Source organism: Labeo rohita, chromosome 12, assembly GCF_022985175.1.
Source record: "Labeo rohita strain BAU-BD-2019 chromosome 12, IGBB_LRoh.1.0, whole genome shotgun sequence".
NCBI classification, from domain to species: domain Eukaryota; kingdom Metazoa; phylum Chordata; class Actinopteri; order Cypriniformes; family Cyprinidae; genus Labeo; species Labeo rohita.
This window is the reverse complement of record NC_066880.1, coordinates 28497281-28514614: the sequence shown is the minus strand read 5'-3', so window position 1 is coordinate 28514614 and position 17334 is coordinate 28497281. Positions and strand designations below refer to the sequence as shown.

The 17334-nt window shown below is 30.1% G+C and overlaps 1 protein-coding gene across 1 annotated transcript in view; it reads left to right on the top strand.

The window, feature by feature from the left end:
• radil2b (Ras association and DIL domains 2b) overlaps positions 1 to 17334 on the top strand; it is a 47490-nt gene that overhangs the window by 27184 nt on the left and 2972 nt on the right. The window contains 7 exon segments of the mRNA XM_051124867.1: positions 7075 to 7294; positions 7376 to 7548; positions 13029 to 13173; positions 13285 to 13451; positions 15359 to 15659; positions 15776 to 15827; positions 15829 to 15871. Coding sequence (XP_050980824.1) covers positions 7075 to 7294; positions 7376 to 7548; positions 13029 to 13173; positions 13285 to 13451; positions 15359 to 15659; positions 15776 to 15827; positions 15829 to 15871 — 1101 coding nt within the window.

Here is a 17334-nt window from a genome sequence, read left to right as displayed (position 1 = left end):
CTGACACGTCCGCCTGTCGGCACGCGGTGTGTTGCGTAACGCGACGTCTGGTTCGTGGCCTGTTCCATGGGTCTGTTCCCATATGTAACGTCGTAGTGAAACGACCGAAGGGGAACGTCTAGGTTACGTACGTAACCCTCGTTCCCTGAAGGAGGGAACGGAGACGTTACATCCCCTGCCACGACCTGACGTCGCGCTGACGCCGGGCTGCAGCTCAGCTCCTCAGCAAAAGCCTGAATGAGTGGTTGCACGCCGCCTTCTTATATACCCGTATATACGGGGGAGTGGCTCGGCATGCAAATACCACTCGCCAATGTTCATGAATGTTCATTGGCCTTTTGAATAAGGCTTGGAGATGATTGGACTCTCAAGCGAGTTCCCATATGTAACGTCTCCGTTCCCTCCTTCAGGGAACGAGGGTTACGTACGTAACCTAGACGTTTTTTTAAATCAGGGTTGTGTAAATAAGAAATAAACCTATTTACCTTTTTAGAGCTAGTTTTCAGTATATGCATGAATATGTCTTAATAAAAGTGTTCCTAATTAATTTTACAGGGAATATTGCCAAGTTACAGGTGACAGTGACAGGAAAAATGCTGAAGATGCAATGCAAATTAAAACAAAGAAAAATAAAATAAAATAAAATAAAATAAAATAAAATAAAATATATTTTGTTTCAGTTAGTTGCCAAGGCAAGATTTCTCATTTTCATTTATTATTTTCTTATTTTCATTTTCATTTATTTTGATGTACTAAAATAACTAAAACGTAAATGGAAATAAAAAATGAATGAAAAAACGTTAATAATATAGACATATTTAAAAAAATAACACAAAAGAAAAACAAACTAACTAAAAATACTAAATACTAACAAATAAAAACACAAGATAAAATAAAAAAAATATATATATAATATAAAAAAAATGTAATAAAAACTAAAAATTAACCTTGAATATAAGATTAAATTAAAACAAAGAAATAAAAAATAAAATAAAAGTAAAATAAAATTTAGTTCTAAATCTAATTTAATAATAACCTTGCTTGTGACTTGAAAAAGTTTGTTTGAGTGTAGTCAGTTTTAAAACCCTGTCAGAATCTGTTGGTTTCAGTGGTGGTTTTGGTGAATCGAACTGATATGTGTTTAATCTGAGTTGCTGCAGTCTTATCAGAGTTTCTCTTCCCTTTTAGCAAGTGCTGCCTGCTGATAAGTCCCCTGTATTGAGTGACTGAAGTATAGAGACTTCAGCATTTCTTCTGCTAAATTAGTCTGTGCTCTTATGTTAAATCTGCCTGAGCACTGATAAACAAGCAGGAAACAGAAAGCAAAACCACTGGTGTTGACCAAGTTTATACTGATCTCTTTATATTAATGTAAGAAATGAGTATATTTACTCATCAAGGCTGCATTAAATTGATCAAAAGTGACAGTAAAGACATTTATAATGTTCCAAAAGATTTCTATTTCAAATGAATGCTGTTTATGTGAACTTTCTATTCATCAAAGAATCCTAAAAAAGAAAATGTATGACAGTTTCAACAAAAATATAAATCAGGACAACTGTTTTCAACATTGATAATAATCAGAAATGTTTCTTGGGCAGCAGTTCAGCGTATTAGAATGATTTCTGAAGCCTCATGTGGTACTGAAGACTGCTGAAAATTCAGCTTTGCATCACAGAAATAAATTGCATTTTACAATATATTAATGTTGAAAACAGTTATTTTGGATTGTAATAATATTACACAATTTTTACTGTGTTTTTGATCAAATAAATGCAGCCATGGTGAGCAGAAGAGCCTTCTTTCTAATGCATCTACTAGTCTTTCAAGTCTTGAAATGATTAAAATTGTAGTCAGTTATATTTCAGAAGCTGCGGTGATTTTACTGAATATCAACAGGTTGGTTTCTCAGACTTTAATTCAGCGTTCAGACGTCGTTTGGCAAAGCCGGGATTTGGGATTGATTTGTATTCTGCATGGGAAAATCCTCCAATGTCTCGCCCTTTGGGAAATTATAATTCATCTTTGTTCTGACATTGTTTGCTGTGGAAAACGAGGCTGTTTATATGGGTGTGATTTGATTTAGTGCAACATTTGACGAGGCTTTACTGTGGAAAAAGTCAATTGGTTTATTGGAATGTGAAGCCGATTCATGGCCGACAGTAAATGAAACAACAAGCCGGAGGCTTTCTTCCGTCATCATGCAAACACGTCGGATCTGTGATGTTTAATACGTTTGTGTTTGAATATATAGACAGACGCACATGAATAAAAGCCAGACCGCACAGGAAAATCATAGTTTATTTAGCCAATTAACCACAGCTAACCAGCTATCCTTGACTAATTTTATTCATTATAAAGCTAGTCAATTCAAGCACGCAATAAAGCAAATGAAAAACGTTCGCTGGAGTCGTGGGAAATTTCCTTGAGAAGACTTAACATTTCGATTCTGAGAAGATTTTTATTGACGTTTTTATTGATTGGCATTTATTGAGAGGGGAAATGATTAAGTCCTGCGGTTTGTATCGGTGGCACAAACCATCCGTTCTTCTGTAAATGACATTTTTTACTTTAAAAGCTTGGCAGCGGTCTGTTTCTGTGCTCGCTCGGTGCCAGCGCTCCAGTATGAGCTCAATATTTTCAATAGGAAAATTGAATCAAAAACAAACACGGCCGGTTGGAAAGCAAACTGATGTTTTACGGCTACAATAACAGGCTGTGTTTTCTCTGTGGAGGTTTTGAGCCGCTTGTGTGTGATTCGATCTCGCTGAGAAGGAAACAGCTGCTGGACTTAAACCAATAAAACACGCTTGTTGGTGATTCCCAGCGCTGGACACAACATGTTTAGTTTATGTTCACTCAATGTTCGCTGCAGAGAAACATTTTACATTCAGTTCAAATTTATTTATGTAGCATTTTCAATAGATTAAATTTCAATAATCACTTCAACTTTGCAGAGAATGTTGGCGGTGAGCAAATTACAGATGGGAGTGACGAAGAAAAAGATGGAAGGTTTTTATAGTTAACTAAAACTGAAACTAAAAAACATTCAATCTGAAATAAAATAATAAAATAAAATACATTTGATTTTATTTCAGCTACTTGCAAAAGCAAGATTTCTCATTTTCATTTAGTTACATTTTTATGATATACTAAAATAACTAAAACTAAACCTGAAATAAAAATGAATAAAAACATTAATAACATACATAGGTCTATTAAAAATAAAAAAATAAAAATGACAAAACCACACAACAAAAATACTAAAACTACAATTAAATGAAAATATAAAAATACAAGCAATTTTTTTTTTAAATATATAAAAATAATAAAAAATAATATTTTTATTTAATAAATGAAAATGGAAAATATAAATATTCAAATTATTATTAAAAACATATTATAACATAATCCTGAATAGAAGATAAATAAAATAAAAAAAAAATAAAATAAAATAAAATAAAACTTTTCAGGTGCATTTTTTTTTTAATTAGGGTTGAAAAATGTTTGGCAAATGACAACACTTAAATATAAAAATATAAAAATACAAGAAAATTAAAAAATTAATGGAGCCTAATATCAGATTGATTTTAAAATAGCCTTGGATGGACAATACATAAAAATAAATAATAAAGAAAATATTAAAAAATATGGAAAATGGAAAATATAAGAACTTCACATTATTAAAATATTAAAAACATATTCATAAAACCTATAAAAAATAAAATAATAAAATATAATATAAAATAAAATAAAATAAAATAAAATAAAAGTCATTTAAAAAAAAATATTTTCATAAAACTTTGATGTGCATTTTTTTTTTAGCTCTTATTTAAAAATTAGGGATGACAAGCAATTAGATGGAAATTATTATTTTAAATTAATGCATTAATAACATACATAGATATATTAAAAATAAAAAAAATAAAAATGACAAAACCACACAACAAAAATACTAAAACTACAATTAAAATGAAAATATAAAAATACAAGCAAATTAAAAAATGAATGGAGCCTAATATCAGATTGATTTTAAAATAGCCTTGGATGGACAATACATAAAAATAAATAATTAAAAAATGTATAAAATAATAAAAATAATATTTGTATAATTTAATGAATGAAAATGGAAAATATAAAAACTCAAACAATTAAAACATTAAAAACATATTAATAAAAATAATAAATAAATAAATAATAACATAAAAATAAAATAAACTTTCAAGTTACAGATGACAGTGCCAAGAAAAAAAAAGATTGAAACATTTTCGGCAAATGACAACACTTAGAAATAATAATAATAATAATAATAAAAAACTTAAATAAAATAAAATAAAAGTCATTTAAAAATAAACATTATTTTTTTTTAGCTCTTATTTAAAATTAGGGATGACAAGCAATTAGATGGAAATTAATCAACTAAACTTCTTATTGTTAACGTTGGACTATATCCAACTATTATTAGACTATGATGAAATCTCATTCTCAGCACATACTATGAAATCTCCCGACGAGCACTGAAAGCGCTTGTGGATGATTCTGTGTTTCAGTTCCCAGATTAAAAGCGGGGGAAGCAGTTTGGTTGCATGTCTCAGTTTTTCCTTCATGGTTTTGGGTGGATATTTAGTGCTGTGTGGAGACGGAGCTGCCAGAGCGGCCGGCGGCTGCCAAACTGGTGTCAGCGAGAGACGCGTCTCCCTGAGAATCCATACATACGCCGGGATCCAGCCGTCTGCACACAATTACTAAGAACAAAGCCAGCTTTGTGTTATTGTGATGTGTGGCACATTGAGATGGAGGACGTGGGCCGAACGTCTTCAAACACAGACTCTCTTTCAGTGATTCCCCGACTGTATATCACTGCCGCCAGCTGGAAATGCATTTACATGCGTGCTCACTGCTTAAATATAGAGAGCTGTTAGCAACAGAGATGTCAGGGAATGGCAAACACATGGGCTTTATCTTCCTCCAGACAATCAGCAGCTTTATTACAGTGGTTTGGGGTCGGTTTTAGGCTGTTAAAGCATGAAGGATTGCAGGAAGGATGCGAGATGAAGAGAGCACAGTCATATGGTCAGTGAGTGTCGTAATCTTATCGCACGCGAGAGCGAGACCGTGCTCTGTCAGAGGAAGTTCGTCCTGTTTTGATGTTGATAAGACGTACATGGACTGTCTTGACTTCAAAGGAAAGGAAAGGGAATGAACTTTCAAAGTGGCATGACCTAAACAATAATCAATAATCAATTAATAATCAATTATATTTATATATATATATAGATAGATAGATAGATAGATAGATAGATATAGATATAATATTATTAAAAATCTATAAATAATACAAAATTACAAAAAAAAATAAATAAATAAATAAATAAAATCATTTTAATTATAAATAAATAATAATTTAAAATATTGTAAAATAAGGTTTAAAGTAAGGTTTTATTTAAAATGTGTGTCCATAATATTTTTATAATATAAATTCATTCAGTGCAGCTAGTTCATATTTTCATGCATATTAAATAATAAAATGAAATAACACAATTAAAAATTAAAATAAAATATTTTTTAAAACAAAATTTCTAAAGACGACATTAAATAAATTATTTGGCTTTTATTTGACAGTATAAAAAGTATTAAAATGACTACAAGTTATTAAAATGTCTGAAAATATTTACTCTTTCAGCTCAATATTAAAGCGATATTCGACATAAATATAAACATTTTTAATATTGATTAAAATAAATAAATATATATAAAAAGAAGATATTAAATAAATTATCTGGGCTTTATTTGGCATTGTATAAAAAGTATTAAAATGACTGTTAACTTATATTTTGTAATTTTTATAATATTCACTTTGAATTTAATCCAGAAAGTATCTTTCACTTCAATATTAAAGCACTATTAGACATATAAATATAAAGATAACAATTTGTAATATTGATTCAAATTAGTCTGAATATATCTATTTTTTTCCCCACAATAAAAATCTGCAAAAAAGAGACACTTAGGGGGAATACAAACTAGCCAGGAAAGTGCTAAAATAAAATAAAATAATGAAATAAAAATAAAAATAAATTATTTAATATATATATATAAAGATGACATATTAAATAAATTATCTGGCCTTTATCTGGCATTGTATAAAAAGTATTAAAATGACTACAAATTATTAAAATATTATCTGAAAATATAAAAAATATAAAGATAAACATTTTTAATATTGATTCAGATTAGTCTAAATATATTTTAAAATAAAATAAAATAAAATAAAAAATACAATAAAATAAAATAATTATTATTTTTAAATATATATATATATATATATATATATATATATATATAGAAGACATATTAAATAAATTATCTGTCCTTTATTTGGGATTATATAAAAAGTGTTTAATTGACTACAAATTATTAAAATATTATCTAAAAATATTCACTTTGAATTTAATCCAATGAGTAACTTTCAGCTCAATAATAAAGCATTGTTAGGCATATAAATACAGATTTATATAAATAAGATTTTTTTTAATATTGATTCAGCTATTGAGACAGCTAGGGGGAAAATTAACTAGACAGAAAATAAAATAAAATAATAAAACCATTTGCAGATTTTTTTAGCTATTCAAATTTGGGATTATTAATAAATTAGATTAAAATCCTTGTGACCACCTTCGCATGTCAGCTTTTATAGGTTTTGTTAATATTTTTATTATTATTATTAATAATAATAATTAATTAATATTTATTATTATTATTAAGTAATAATAATTAATGAATTAATAAATAATTAATATTTTTGTTATTATTTTTATATAGATTTTACTCTTATATTTTCCTTTTTTTCACCTCCATTTTATTTATTTTTCTTACCTCTGTCTCTCTTTGTTGATTTTTATTGTGGAAAAAATATTTTATTGTGGAAAAAGTATTTAACTGTGAAATATATCATTTCAGTTAACATTTATTTATTTTTTACTATAGGTTACTATATTAAGGTTAAGGTCAGTAGTTGTTCAGTGTTTTCTCCTGGGCTCATATGAGTGCGGTTGTGTGTGTGTGTTTTGTCAGATGCTGTACCCGCTTCTCCCCGGCGTTCTGGACAGTCATGCGTTCTCAGACAGCGGTCAGCTGCAGGTGTCGTCGCAGGTCAGACGTGTGCTGGACGTCTGCAATAAGAGCCTGCGTTTGCTCAAAGCGCTCGACGTGCATCCGGACATCGGCGCGCAGCTCTTCTCCTACCTCTTCTTCTTCATCAACGCTCTGCTCTTCAACCTGCTGATGGAGAGAGGTGAGTGAGTCCAGCAGATCCAGCTGATGTTCATCAGTGTTTCATCACGTTTGCTCATGCGATCGCTGCTCTCGCGTGCAGGGTCAGGAGGAGCGTTTTACTGCTGGTCCCAAGGAGTCCAGATCAGGGCCAATCTGGATCTGCTGATGGACTGGGCTCACGGAGCCGGACTCGCTGATCTGGCTCACACTTACCTTCTCAAGCTCTCCTCGGCCGTCAATCTGCTGGCCACACCTAAGGAAAACCTTCTGCAGGTCCTGCTTCTCTTCACCTAGAACCAGTCTCATGTGGGAACACTTTATTTAAAGGTCCAATTCTCGCTATTAATTAACTAGTTTAGGATTGGGTAGGATTAGGGATGCAGAATATGGTCATGCAGAATATGTGCTTCAGAAGGACTAATAAACAGGCAATAATAGTGAGAATTGGTCCCTATATTAAAGTGTTACCCATCCCAGTTAATGAATTGTGTTCATGTATTTATATTAATTTATATTAATTATTAAAATATTTATTGAATTGATTCAGATAGATTTAGGATTTGTGTGTGTGTGTGTGTGTGTTATTTAATTTATAATATAATAAAAATGAATAACCTAATTTATAAATAAATGTTAAATATTTTTTTATTAACCATATATATGCACATTAATTATAATAAATATTAGTAATATTTATATTATTATTTATTTTTTTTAATATAATACAAATTAACAACAATAATAATAACTAATGCGACAATAATACAATAATAATAACTAATACTAATAATAATTTATGAATAAATTATACATACATTTATTTACACAATACATTTATTTATATCTAAAAATATATTTTTATCTTTTTTATTTTAATATTATATATTATATAATATTATTTTATTGAGTATATATATATATAGAATAGTATTTAATTAGAATATAATAAAAATGAATAAATTTACATTTATTTAAAATATATTTGTATATTATCAAATTATTTATATTTTAATATTATTATAATATTATTTAATTTAGAATATAATCAAAAAGTAACAACAGCAATACTAATAATATTTTATAAAGAGATTTACATTTATTTATATTTTAAATATATTTTTATTAACCATATTTATATACACACACAATATATATATATATATATATATATATTATATTATATTATATTATTTAATTTAATATATAATACAAATTGACAACAGTAATAATTATACTAATAATAACATTTTATGAATACATTTACATTTATTTATATTTAAAATATATTTTTATATTTTCAAATACTTTTTATTTTAATATTATTATATTATTATTTAGTTTAGAATATATAGATATATAAATAAAATTTATAATATTATTATAATATTATTTAATTTAAAATATAATAAAAATTAACATCAACAACAATAGTAATAGTAGCAATTTAAGAATAAATGTACATTGTATTACTTATATTTATTATATTAATTATAATAAACATTACTATTTCAAATATTATTATATTATTGAATTTAATATATAATACAAATTAACAACAAATTTACATTTATTTAAAATATGTTTTTATGTTGTCAAATTATTTATATTTTAATATAATATTATTTAATTTAGAATATAATAACAATTAACAACATTAATAATAACATAATTTATAAATAACTTTACATTTTATTTATATTTCAAATATATTTTATTAACCATATATGTGCACACAATATACACAATACATATATTTATAATATTAATTATAATAAATATTTTAAAAATGAACAAATTAACAGCAATAATAATTACAATACTAATAATAACAATTTATGAATAAATTTACATTTATTTATATTTTAAGTTTATTTCATAATTGATTCAAAAATTATTTACAAAAAATTATTTAAATATATACAATAAAAATATATATTATTATATATTATTTTATATTATTATTTAATTTATAATATAATAAAAATGAACAACGACAATAATACTAATAATAATATAATGTATCATAAATGTACATTTATTTATATTTCAAATATTTTATTACCCATATACATGCACACAACATACAAAAATCATACAATTTTTTAATGTATTATTTATTATTATTTTATTTATATTTTTTATTTATATATGTGTGTGTGTGTGTGTGTGTGTTTTATTATATATGAATATATATAATAAATATATTTAATATATTTAAGATAAAATAGATGTTTCTGTTGTGTAAAAGTGTGGATGTAGTGCAAAAGAGGATGTTTATTTCCATTAATATTTAAAGCTCATTTATTTGTCCACACCATTCTGACCGTTCCCATGTTATTACACACGCATTCCTCTCTCATCACAATCTCTTCAAACATCAGAAGTTAGTGTGGAGCTCAGAAATAATTAACAGGAAGTATTACTCATTAAAGGATAAAGGTGCAAGAACACAAAGACTCTTTCATGCCAATAGATAAAGATGCTGGATAAGGCACGTTTCTAAATGGCATCTGACAAATGATCTCGACGGGACGTCCCGCTAAAGAATTTTCACTAATGACAAATTAGGTTTGTCTCGTCTAATCTATTAGGTCTCAGTTATCATCAGATGGAACATGTTATGATATTTCAATATTGTTAATAATATATATATATATATATATAAAATTATTTTTTTTTATTATTTTTTTTTTTTTTGCATAAAAAGTATTATTATTTAAAGGGGTGCTATTATGCTTTTTATGCTTTTTCAGTCAGTGTGTGATGTGTGTCTACAAAGTTACAAATCTCAAAGTCCACTCCAAAAGGAGATATTTTGATTTTAAAAAAAATCCCTTTGCAAGAACTACAACAAATGCTTCCTTTGGACTACAACGTTTGTTTTCGCATGCAATGATGTCACAACGCGACCCATTAGAATAAGCATGTGACGTCACCTCAGCTGTGGCTCCGCCCACTGAGGGGCAAAAAGACTGAGTGGCAGCACTGGTTTTTAAATGTGAATGCTGCGACAGAACATACAAAACACCTCTAAAATCAGAACAAGCTTTGCGATTGACTGTACAAAGTTTAGGTGTAGACCAGCCTATTTTGTATTTACAAAATGAGTTCACAGGCAAATTTGCTTTATTTATTTTCCCCGACGTCAAAATCAGACACACGATTGCTGGCTGCATCAATATGCAGTGACCACTGGATATTTGTTAAGTTGTTAGGAACATTATCGTTTGTTTTACTCACGTTTTCGCATCTTCCCTATTAAATCCATTCACGCTGAAGGCTCTTTTGCCACTCAGTCCACCTGAGGGAGCGTGTCCTGGCGGGAAAGTGACGTCAATGCATAAATCCCGCCCACGGAAATTTGAATTGTTTGAGGGAGGGTAGGGACGAGGTGGGGGATTAGCCTAACTTTGGTGATGCAGCGCAGAGAACTGCTTCAACGAGCCGCAGCGCGGCGGGTATAAACACGAGCTGTAACACACTGCAGACGTGTGCAGTCTGTGGTAATAGATTTATTCATCATCCAGTGTAGATAACGTTAGCTTCACTTATAACGCGAGTATTTTTTAAAATGCATAAACTTGCACTAGAATAGGCTGATCAGTGATGATATTCTTTGATAATGTTAGGCTGCTTTTAGTCTTATGCTGGAGCTGGTTTCGGGCAATGAAACTAAGTATGTAAATAATTAAATGCATTAGCACCATAATATGTATCGGCGATCTCGCAGGCTGACGATAGGACCCAACACTACTGTAGTGCATTATTTACTCACCCTCCATGCGTAGCTGTATATGACTTCCTTCTTTCAGACGAATGCAATCAGAGTTATATTAAAATTTATCCTGGTACTCCCAAGCTTTAGAACGACATAGACGGGTGTTTCTCCTCATCAGTCCAAAACAAGTCCAATAATGTGCATCCATCCATAATAAAAAGTACCTCACACGGCTCAGGGGGTCAGTAAAGGCCTCCTGGAGCGAATCGATGCATTTTTGTAAGAAAAATATCCATGTTCAAATAGGGCTGGGCGATTTTGCCTAAAAAAAAATCTTCGATTTTTTAAAGAAAAATTCGAGTTTCGATTCGATTTTCGATTTTTTTTTTCAATGCACTTAAAAAATGACTGCAGACATCAGATATAGTGTCAAAAGCGCAACTTTATTGCTATGATTGTCCTCAAGAGTTAAAATGCGTAGAATCCCAAAACAAAAAGTAAATGAGGCTCTGTCATTCAACAATTTCAAGCTTTAACCCAGGTTTAAGCAAAAGTGCAACAACTTCACAGTAGCTTAAATTTTCTGTTCAAGAAATCAGATAATCACAAATTTTGTAACATATAACATTACAATTAAAAAAATAAACTCTTCTCAGTATAGTGTGAATATAAAAAATGAAACATGCCTGTGGCAGACATATAGCCTGCTCAAAGAGTAAACAATTGTAAACTTTTATCTAGAACAACAAAACACGTGCTTGTTAGATCTCTGAAACATTATGCTCATTCTAAACATTTTTTGCAAGAAAGATGAGCCTGTCCACAACCTCTGGCTTAAGGCAGGCCCAGTTGCAGGTAACTATTCCCCCACCCACACTAAATACCCTCTCTGAGGGGGCACTAGTGGCTGGAATAGAAAGATATTTTTTAGCCAGTAAGCTTAGCCTTGGAAAGTTGGGCTGATGCAGCTTCCACCATTCGAGAGGATCTGTGTCTGGCTACATCGGCGAAATACTTGCGACTGGGGACAACGTACCTCGCATCTAATACTTTCAGCATGTGATTAAAGCCTCGCTTTTCGACAGAATAAATTGGCAGCATGTCTGTGGCAATATAAAACGTGATCGCCTCTGTAATCGCTTTCCATCGCGCTCCGTTCTTATCATAAGGCACACAGTTTGTAAAGCTCTCAGGAAGTGTAGTTTCAAAACCAAACCAGTTCCAAATTACGGAGTTACCTGTGCCTTTCTTTGGAAGTAATTCTCTGCTACACGCTGCCATGTTGTTTTGACTGTGTTACGCGGGGCGGGGGCTGGGCCTGGCTCATATCGCGCTACGGTAACGCACAAGGACGAAACGCGGAAAAGTCCGAAAAAACTATTGTGGCAAAAAACTCGAGTTTGCAAAATAAAAATCGTTTTAGACTACAAAATCGATAAATCAATTAAATCGATTTTTTGCCCAGCCCTATGTTCAAAACATAAGAATCACTTTAACGTAGCTTGCACTAACAGTTGTACCCAGAACTTGCTTCTTTGACAAGGGGCGTGGCAGTACTGAAACACCGTCTAAGCTGTTCGCCAATCACAACGCAGTGGGACAGCCAACCAATCACAACAGATTTCGTTTTTCGGAAGGCGGGCCTTCATTAAACCTGGAACTAATCAAGCCATATGTGCCAGACTGAGAGAAATGTATTGTAATAATGTAAATTATGTTAAAAATAATGCGTTTTTCGAACCACCAAGCATGAAAGCATGTTCTAGTACACCCCTAAAATAAAATCAAGACTTTGTAAAAGAGCACAATAGGACCCCTTTAATGTTAAACTATGATATATCAAGTCTTATTTGTGATAAATTGGGTATTATACGCCTAAAATAATCGCTTTGTTTTCTTGAAAATTTTTACTGCTTAAAATCATGCTATTTATTGTCATCATGGTGGAAAACAGTTAATGCACATTTACATAAGGACATCATGTCATTAAAGTGTGAGTAATGTGTGATAATGAGGTGTTTGTGTGTGTGTGTAGATGTCGTGGAAGTCTCTGCGGGTGGAGTTCCCGTCACTGAACGCAGCTCAGCTCCATCACATACTGAGAGAGTACGAGCCGCGCCGCTCCTGTCCCACAGCGTGGACGCCAACTGGCGATGAGGCCAGCGCTGCGCTCGCAACCGGTACATAATTGCATATTCACATCATTCAGACTTCAGTAAGCCTTCTAGAGTTACTGGAAATCCATATATAAATGATTTCAACATAAATGCTGCTGTTTCTGGTGTCTACAGCTGATATCCTGGAGAATTTCGATCAGCATCCTCCTCTCATCCTCCCGACTGACGGCTTCATAATCCAGCTGAAAACACCAATCAGTGACCCGGAGCTAATTAAACAGCTACACCGCTTTCAGAGAATCATCAAAAAAATGACAGAGACAGAATCAGAACCACCTCAGGTATACATCTTTATTTTCAGAGTTAGTTTTTATTTTATTTCAGATATTATTTTAAAATATAATATTTTTATTCTGCAAAATATTAACATTTATTATATTTGACCAATTAATGGCTCATTAAAAGCAGTTATTTTAGTATCACTGAGATACTATAGATTTTATTAACATTATGTATTCATTTTTATTTTTTATGTATTCATTTATATTTTCGCTTTTGATTTCAGTTTAATTTAGTTTAAAAGTTTTAGTACTCATTTTTAGAGTGTGTGTTTGTATGTATATATAAATTACAAAACAACACAACAAAAGCACTAATGCTTTTAAATTAAACTAAAAATATAAAATGATATAAAAATATAAAATATAAGCATAAAATTAAATTCAAAGCATGTTTAGTTTAGTTTTAGATATTTTAATACCAGAGTTATTTTGGTATTTTTGTGATACTATTATAGTTTTTATCAAAATGTTTTTTTATGTTTTTTATTCATATTTTTTCTGTTTTCATTTCAATTTTATAGTAATTCTGTTGTGTTTTTGAAATTGTATTATTTGTTGTTGTTTTTTGTGTGTTTTTGTAATTTTATTATTTTATGTTTATTAAAAATATGTCTATAATGTTTCTTTTCTTTTAGTTTTAGTTTGTTGTTTTTGTACCAATGTTATTTTAGCATCACTGAGATAATTTTTAATAGATTTTAAAAACTTTTCTTAGTTTTTTTTAGATTTTGAAAATATATTCTGTTTTTATTTTAATTTAAGTTAAAGTATTAGTAAGTTTTGTTGTGTTTTTTCCCCAATATTTTATTATTTATTTTTAGTTATTGAAGTTATTTTAAGTGCATGAAGTTAAACTAGATAAACATTAAATGCTGCTTTTGCTGAAATAAAATAAGTTTGTTTTAATATTGTTTAATATTTTTTTTTTATTTGAATTTATATTAATGAATTATATTATATTATTAATTTATATGATTTTATTCATAAAGTGTTTTTATGGTTTTTAGTTTTAGTTAATTATAATAACAGTAATATAGAGTTGGTTTATTATTTGCATTTAATTAAATATTATGGTGATATTTATATTTTATATTTAATTTCTAGTTTAGTTTTAAGTAAGCTTAAGTTTGAAAAAAATATATAAATTAAAAAAATATATATATACACTTTTTTAAATTCATAAAATGTTTTTATAGTTTCAGTTTTAGTTAATTATAATAACAGTAATTTAGAGTTGGTTTATTATTTGCATTTAATTAATTATTATGGTGATATTTATATTTTATATTTAATTTCCAGTTTAGTTTTAGGTTTAAAGTAAGCTTAAGTTTGAAAAAAAAAATGTATACATTTAAAAAATATATATAGAATTTTTTTTAAATTCATAAAAATTTTTTATTGTTTTAGTTTTAGTTAATTATAATAACCATAATTTAGAGTTGATTTCATATATTTACATTTGTGACCCTGGACCACAAAACCAGTCATAAGGGTCAATTTAATAAAATTGAGATTTATACATCATGAATAAATAAGCTTTCCGTTGTTGTATGGTTTTATAAGACAATATTTGGCTGAGATACAACTATTTGAAAATCTGAAATCAAAATATTTTAAAAATTGCCTTTAAAGTTGTCCAAATGAAGTTGTTAGCAATGCATATTACTAATCAAAAATTAAGTAGGGAATTTACAAAATACCTTCATGGAACATGATCTCTACTTAATATCCTAATGATATTCGGCATGAAAGAAAAATCGAACATTTTGACCCATAAAATGTACTTTTGGCTATTGCTACAAATATACACGTGCGAAGACTGGTTTTGTGTCACATTTAATTAATTATTATAGTAATATTTATATTTTCCCAGCTAACTCTATGAATTATTTTTGCTGATATCACAGCTGGTCTCTGCAGTGCCGATGGAGGCCAAGCTCACTAAGATGGAGGTTCACCCCAAAGCTCATCTTGAGGTCGGTCACACAGAGTTGGTGTTTCCTCACGCTGGAGCGAGTGACCTGTGCTCATGTGAAGCTCTTTTAACCAAGAAGCTTCAGAATCTTGAGCTTCAGAATAAAGACGCGGCCCGTCCGGCGCTGGACCCGTCCTGTTTACTGACTCCGCCGAACACGCCGCAAAACCTGGAGCTGACGGACTCCGACACGGATTCACCGCAGCTCACCTCCACAGTCAGACCGGAGGAAGGTGACGGGACCCTCTGTGCTTCATATCTCAATCAGTGCCATGCATGTCGGCCTAATGAAAGCAGAATGTCTGAACCGGAGCTGTTTAGTGACACAAGCTCATGTGTGTGTTTGTAGGTGAGAGTGAGGAGTGTGAGATTGGAGAAGACGATGTGTTTGTGCTGGAGCTGCAGAGCAGCGTGTGGTTTGGGTCTGATGCTGGTGGATGGAGAGGTGAGTGAAGAAATGATTAGTTTGCCTAAAAAATAAACATTTGCTGTCAGGCCATCCTTTGTTTTTCTTTAATAGAACAGTAAAGAAGATTTTAGTTGAAACCGTGGTCCTTTGTGATGCATAAAAAGCAATGGCTTTTTATGCATGGCTACCGTCACTTTGAGAGTCAAAAAAGCATATACAGGCGACACAAAATTAATAATTATTAAGGGAGTTTGCAAATGTGATATTGATTTAATACAACAGTTCAGTAAGTAAGAAGTTAATATTAAGTGACTTACTCTTGTCTGACTATGACACTACTCACTGATTTTATTTTATTTTATCAACAAAAATAGTTTTATATAAGGTAACAGCTCAGTAGCTCCGCATCTCTAAAAGCAAACACAGCGGTGTTTCATTCATAAATGAAAGTGCGTTTTTGAATCAATCTAGTGAGTCAGCGATTCATGATTATCCATTCATAAAGACAGTCGCTTGCTTCATTCCTGAGGGAATCAGCCATTCAAACGAATCACTTGAATGAATGATTCATTGATAAAATCAGTGACTTGCTGCCACCTGCTGGTGGATTTAATTTATTTTTAATGTATAATTTCAGTTATTTCAATCATTTAATATTTCTATATTTAACATTTTATATTTCAAACATTAATCTCAACATGAATTTATGAATTTAATTGCACTCATGCCACCTCTGAGCCTCATTAAACATCTGAAAATATACCTACAAGCCATTTTTGTGTTGTGTGCCATTGTAATAGTTTTTTTTTTATAATTAATACTAATTTTATATGATTGGCAACTTATTAGTCTTACTCTACTTCTTATATTGTTTTAATTAGACATTTTAAACAGCTTATATGCATAATTTGCTTTAAATTTGACATAGATGATGACATACTTTTAATAAAATTAGAAAAATGCTATTACAAAGGTAAAAAGAAAATACCCCTGTAAATCACTTTAAGGAGTGAAACATAACCTCATATTAGGAAGGATCATTTTTGATGAGAATTTTTATTATTGATCAGAAGGCGCTCCTAATTTTTTTAAATTAGGAGGACAAGCACTCATAATTACAAGAAGAAAAAAACTGCTTTTATACTCTGCTTTTAGATGACAGGTATGGATGTGGAATGAAGAAAAAAATTGCAGTCAAAATATTAACCCTTTAACCCTTAATGGCAATATATTGAGGTCTTATGAAGCGAAATGATCTGTCTGTGTAAGACACTGAACATTATTACCTGTAATCCAGAGCCTCAGGTTCAGTTTGTGAACGAATCATTGTTTTTGTCTTTTTAATGAACTAGTTGAATCAGTTCACTGAAATGGACTGAATCATTTGAAACTGTTTGCGGCTCAAGCAGCACAGATCTACACATTATTCAATCAAAAATCACTTTCAGTCACCTGACAGTCACACCGACCCAAAATGAGCCAAAATACCAATGTATCTG